We start from the raw sequence: 5,540 nt of genomic DNA on the forward strand, positions 1-5,540 counted from the left end.
CACACACACACACACACTCTCAGTATGTGACACACAACAAAAGCTTGATCTTTTTTTTTCTTTTGGGGAAACCTGATTGTTCATATGAACACTGAAAGTCTTTGGTTCTGTTTTTCCTTTAAAATCCATTGTCTTTGACACCAGAAGCCACATCAGAGTAAATTTGAGAGGCCGCTCTGCTTTAATGAGACGTCTTCATTAGAGAGCTGCAGAGGAATGGGGGCAGCCCTAACATGGCGGTAATCTGCGGCCAGCTCTGAGAATGGCCATGACCTTCACGGTGTTCCCTCTGGGACCATATTGAAATTTTAACCCCCACAGCAAAGATTATACATCGACTTTATTCTAAAGAATCGATTCTTAATTGTATGATGAAATCCAAACATCTAAGTTAGCACCATATTTTGTTACAATTGTACACAATTCATTATAATTATTTTTTTTTTTTTTTTTTTTTACCCCTTAAAAATCTTCTTTACACATGTTCCACGCGTGTGTGTGTGTGTGTGTGTGTCTGTGTGATTTACTCCAGCCAATTCAGCCAATTGAAAGCAGGAATGTGGCAGTCTTTCAGATGACACTAAGGGAGGTTAATGAGGCGTTCAGCATCCCTGTGGGACCCATCAGAACATTTACTTTTTATCACTATGTGCTTGTTTGTATATTGTGAACTGGATGACCTCGTCGGTTTAAAATGAGCTCGGCTGGTGCACACATCTCTCGTCTCTTTATTTCCTGTCTGCCGTGTTTCCCTGTCGCCCCCTAGTGGCAATGATAATGCAGCAGTTTTTAAACCCTTCAGGCCTCATTGGTTTTAATGCAGCGTTTATCAGTTTAATGCAGCGTTTCCCAACCCTGGTCCTGGAGGGCCGTCTGCCAAAGAGTCTTCACTCCATAATTAGGCTCAGGTGTTACTTAATGGCCTAATAATGAGTGGGGCAGTTTGTGAAGATATGTGGGTTGGAACAACAACTTCCTGGCAGATGTTCCTGCAGGACCAGGGTTGGGAAACACTGGTTTAATTCTAAATTCAAATGTTATACATCTCTATTGGTTAAAGATTAAGCCTAGTCCTAGACTAAACACTAGAATCAATGAAGTTCTTTTCTAGGCTTAATCCATTAATGGTAAACTGAGCCAATGTCTTGAAATGTAGGCTTCTTAATTTAGGACTGCATTTCCCGTGATGCATAGCTTAAGAGGTCACTGACACGGGTGTCAGATATTTCCACAAATTAAGGAACTATTGAACTAATTAAACTATTCCAATCATGCATTCATTGAGACGTTGTTGGGATGAAAAAGCTAGCGGATTTTAAATTCTTTTAGCATAGAATTTATGACTTCTCTCAGAATAATATCCAGAAATTAGTTCAGAAAGTTGAACAAACAAATGATTAAAAATATATGCTGTGTTACGGTATATTTTTTCTGTCTTTTCGACCAAACCTCCTAACTGATATCCTCTGTGTTGGGGTTTTCAGTCGCAAAGTCCGATGGAGCAGCGCTACAGGGAGCTCCTGGCCCTGCGGGACCAGTATGTGAAGAAGCTGGAGGAGCTTCAGATGTCCGAAGACCCCTCCTCCCCTCACCTGACCAACAACTCCACCCCCTCCGCCACGTCACCCAGACAACGCATCACACACCTGCACACGCCCTTCTGATGCGCGCCACACGCCTGCTCGCACTCTCACAGGACGTTTGTACATAACGGAATCAGTAATAATTAACGTAACACGGATAGTAATCATTTCAGCGATAACACGAGTAATAACTGTTATTATGCAATACAGTCACAGCGCAGCCTTCACGACTCAGAACAGCCCGGAAATCGCCTTAAAGTTGGACACGTGCTTGGAGGTCGGACTTGTACGGGAAATATATAAAATGCACCCCCCTGTTCTCCTGGACCTTGGTGGACTTTCTTGCGCCTTCATACAGACTGATGCATGTCAGTAACAGGGTTTGGGGGGACGGTTCGATGTTCTCTGTGTGTGTGTGTGTGTGTGTGTGTTTTATAAGTACTGTATGTCGAACGAGTGGCAGAGTCTGATTATTTTTTATAGGGGGGTTCGGGTAGCATCGGCACCTTGGAGAAGAGTCCTTTTCAACCCCCTCCCCCCAGTCAGTCCACTTCCACGATGAGCTCCTGAACCCGCTGTCAGTGGACAGGCTGGTCCGTGGCTTGCCAATGCCTGTCCAAATAAGGAACAGAAAAGAAAGGCAGCGGGTGGTGAAGGCCTATGAAGTTCTAGAACATTGTCTTCTCGTTGGAGACATCTGTGTGCGTGTGTGTGTGTGTGTGTGTAGAGCAGAACCAGGTTTGACGCACCGCTGCTCGAGAGTCCAGCTCTGTGCCTTTCTTCACCATCAGAGGCGTCTTCGCCTCAGGTGGATGTTTTTGTATCGATGACTTATGATGACGATGATGATTATGATTATTTGTGTGGGGGTTTTTTTCTGTGCGCAGCGTCAGCAGCCTGAATTTGGGGGGTGGTTACGAGACCCCTCCCCACTGAACCAGCTGCAAATGCTGCCACAGAAAAGCTGAACTTTGACTCTTGACCTCAATGAGGAGATGAAGTTTAAAAAAAAACGAAACCATGGAGCGAAAAAGAAAAAAACAGCAGCACACATACGGCGTGAGCACTCTGCGGTTGATGGCGTTTTTAGGGAAGATTAATCTATTTTGTTTATTTTTTACTTTGTACAAGTACAGTAACTGTGTAATTACCTCAACAAAACCTATTTTACTGTTCTATTGTTGTAAAATATAATTATTTTATTTAGTGTAAGATTTGACCGTTTTATAAAAAGGAGAATAATGAGAAAAAAAATGTTTTTGGTTGGTTGAACTGTTGGTAATTTGTGGAATTCTGCTACATATATTATTATTATTACTATAACGACATCTTTTTAGTTTTCTTCGTTTACCTAAAGGGCATTTTTTTTTTGTTGGTCGTCCTCTGTCCCTGGACTACTAAATCACTCCCACATCCCTAGTCCCAATTTTTTTTTTTTTTTTTTTTTTTTTGGGGTACCCTTCATGTAGTCCATAGTTTAAAGGGATTGACCTTTGTGACCTATACTCCTCCACGTGTATCCTGTATGTCGGCCGCCTCTTGTTTTGTAAATAATGCTGATTAAATTAATTTAAAGATTTCACACAAACCCGCTGTCATCATGGTCTTTGTTTTCTACGGTCCCTACGGGACAATGTGGTTTCAGCAGCCTACTGGGTTACACTACCGCCTATGAAGCAGAAGTCACAAGTTCAAGCCCCACTTACTACCGTTGTGTCCCTGAGCAGGACACGTAACCCTGAGTGTCTCCAGGGGGACTGTCCCTGTAACTACTGATTGTAAGACGCTCTGAATAAGGGTGTCTGTTGAAAAAAACGTAACTGTACTTGGATGTAATTTTTAGAAGGAACAGACTCGTTTTAAATTTTTCTATATTATGTATTGTTATTATTATATAGCATTCACATTTTTTTTTTGTTTCAACGATCTAGCGCTGTGGCTCATGCACTCAGAATTTTTTTTTTATTGACCTTAAGTATCCATGTTCCATTATTGAGTGTAATGAATGGTATGCAAATGTATGTCTTGAAATATAATGTCCTCTCAGGATATAATTTTGAGATTACCATTAATTAATTTCAGCATCAAGTTAATTTTCTTCTTTACAGCATCCTGCCCTGTATACCTGTTATATAAAAGCAGGAGGGTTTAAGGCTGCTCCATTTTTAAAAAGCAATACATAGATCCAGCATAACAACTAGATGAACACCGGGAGGAAATTCCACAAAGATACAAACTAATGACGATGCATGACCGTCCTAATGGCTCAATTGTCATGCGAACAGCGCGTTTATGTTTCATTCTAATATGTTTGCCAATTATTATATAATCTCAATCACATTTATTATAGGCCTGTGATTTTATACACAGCGTGTACAATCAACAGCTGCAGGCCCCCAAACTTCACGTGCCCTTAAGATTAGCTGAGGAACAGCTTCGTGGAAATGGTGTCCACGGACAGTCTTACGTCACCAAGTGCAATGCAAAGCATCAGGTACGCCGGTGGACTAGAGCAGTGACGAATCTCGAGTCGGTGAGATGGATGCCAGGAGGACAACTCCTGACTGACTGCGCTATGCAGTGTGGGAACGATATGTGAATGGTCCCGTCCTGCTCCATCACGACTGTGCGGTGCAGAAAGTAAGGGCCATACAGACCTGGGTGAGGGAGTTGTGAGGGTGGGGAGAAATATGACTGGTCTGCATAGAGCCCTGACCCCAACTCAGAAGAACAGCACCATCAGTGGCTGACCTCACAACTGCTCTTCTGAACAAGTTCAATTCCCATGAACGCATTTTTTACATTTATAGCACTTATCAGATAACTTACATCCAGTAGTTACAGGGACAGTCCCCCTGGACACACTCAGGGTCTTGCTCAGGGACACAAGGGCAGTAAGTGGGGTTTGAACCTGGGTCTTCTGGTTTATAGGCGGGTGTGTTACCTACTATGCTACCTCAAGCCACACATGCTCCAAAACCTTCTTAGAAGAGCTGAAGCTATTATAGCTGCACAGGGTGGTTCAGCTCCATATTATGGGTTAAGAATAGTGAATATGTGGATTACTTATCAGCATAGACATGGATAACGTGGATATTATCTATTACTGACTGCCATCTTCACCTGCATTTTGAGAATTAAGCAGATTTAATGGGCGGTTAAGGAAGCGGCCCCGTAATCAGAAGGTTGTCGGTTCGAATCCCGATCCTCCAAGGTGCCACTGAGGTGCCATTGAGCAAAGCACCGTCCCCACACACTGCTCCCCGGGCGCCTTTCATTCATTTACATTTACATTTAAGGCATCCAGAGCGACTTACGACGTGCTTCCATGTTACCATCAATGAAGTGATCAGTTCTGGTTCACTTGGACCCCCAATTTTGAATCTTTTTATTCACTCTGTTGTAGTTTCTATACATAAGAAAGACAACAAGAAGGTTACAAATTATCTAAATAATCCCTAAAGAGGAAGGTCTTGAGCTGCCGTTTGAAGGTGCTCTGTGACTGAGCTGTTCTGACTTCAAGGGGAAGTACATTCCACCACCGAGGGGCCAAGACAGAGAAGAGTCTAGATGAACGTCTTCCTTTTACCTTCAGAGATGGAGGGACCAGGCGAGCAGTACTGGAGGCAAATAGGCGCAAGTGACATTTTGGCAAAAGATGGTGATGGTTGAACACGGAGGACACATTTCATTGTGTGCACCATGTGACAATGACTTTACTTGATCAGATGATCATTATCTTGTTGTTGAACAAAAACATAAGATAGCACATGACAACGATGAACCATTTGAAATGTTAACATTTAGATTTTTATATATATATATATATATGTGTGTGTGTGTGTGTGTGTGTGTGTGTGTGTGTGTATATATGCGCTCTCTTGTCAAAATGTCCTTTGCGCCAGTTTGGTTCTCATGTCTGTACATGTTTAAAGCTTCATCGGTCCTCATCGTGAT

General features: G+C 42.5%; 1 protein-coding gene across 2 annotated transcripts in view; it reads left to right on the forward strand.

The window, feature by feature from the left end:
- mtm1 (myotubularin 1) overlaps positions 1-5,540 on the forward strand; it is a 35,737-nt gene that overhangs the window by 18,268 nt on the left and 11,929 nt on the right. Inside the window, exon 15 of one of the 2 annotated variants that reach the window (XR_003749196.1) lies at positions 1,485-2,012. Coding sequence is in view for 1 of the 2 variants with exons in the window: in XM_028973464.1 (XP_028829297.1) it covers positions 1,485-1,664 (180 nt within the window). In the remaining variant the exon portion in view is untranslated. Of the gene's footprint in view, positions 1-1,484; positions 2,651-5,540 lie in introns of those variants that run through there. The other variant, XM_028973464.1, reaches the window with a different exon arrangement.

Source organism: Denticeps clupeoides, chromosome 1 (genome assembly GCF_900700375.1).
Source record: "Denticeps clupeoides chromosome 1, fDenClu1.1, whole genome shotgun sequence".
In the NCBI taxonomy this organism is placed as follows: domain Eukaryota; kingdom Metazoa; phylum Chordata; class Actinopteri; order Clupeiformes; family Denticipitidae; genus Denticeps; species Denticeps clupeoides.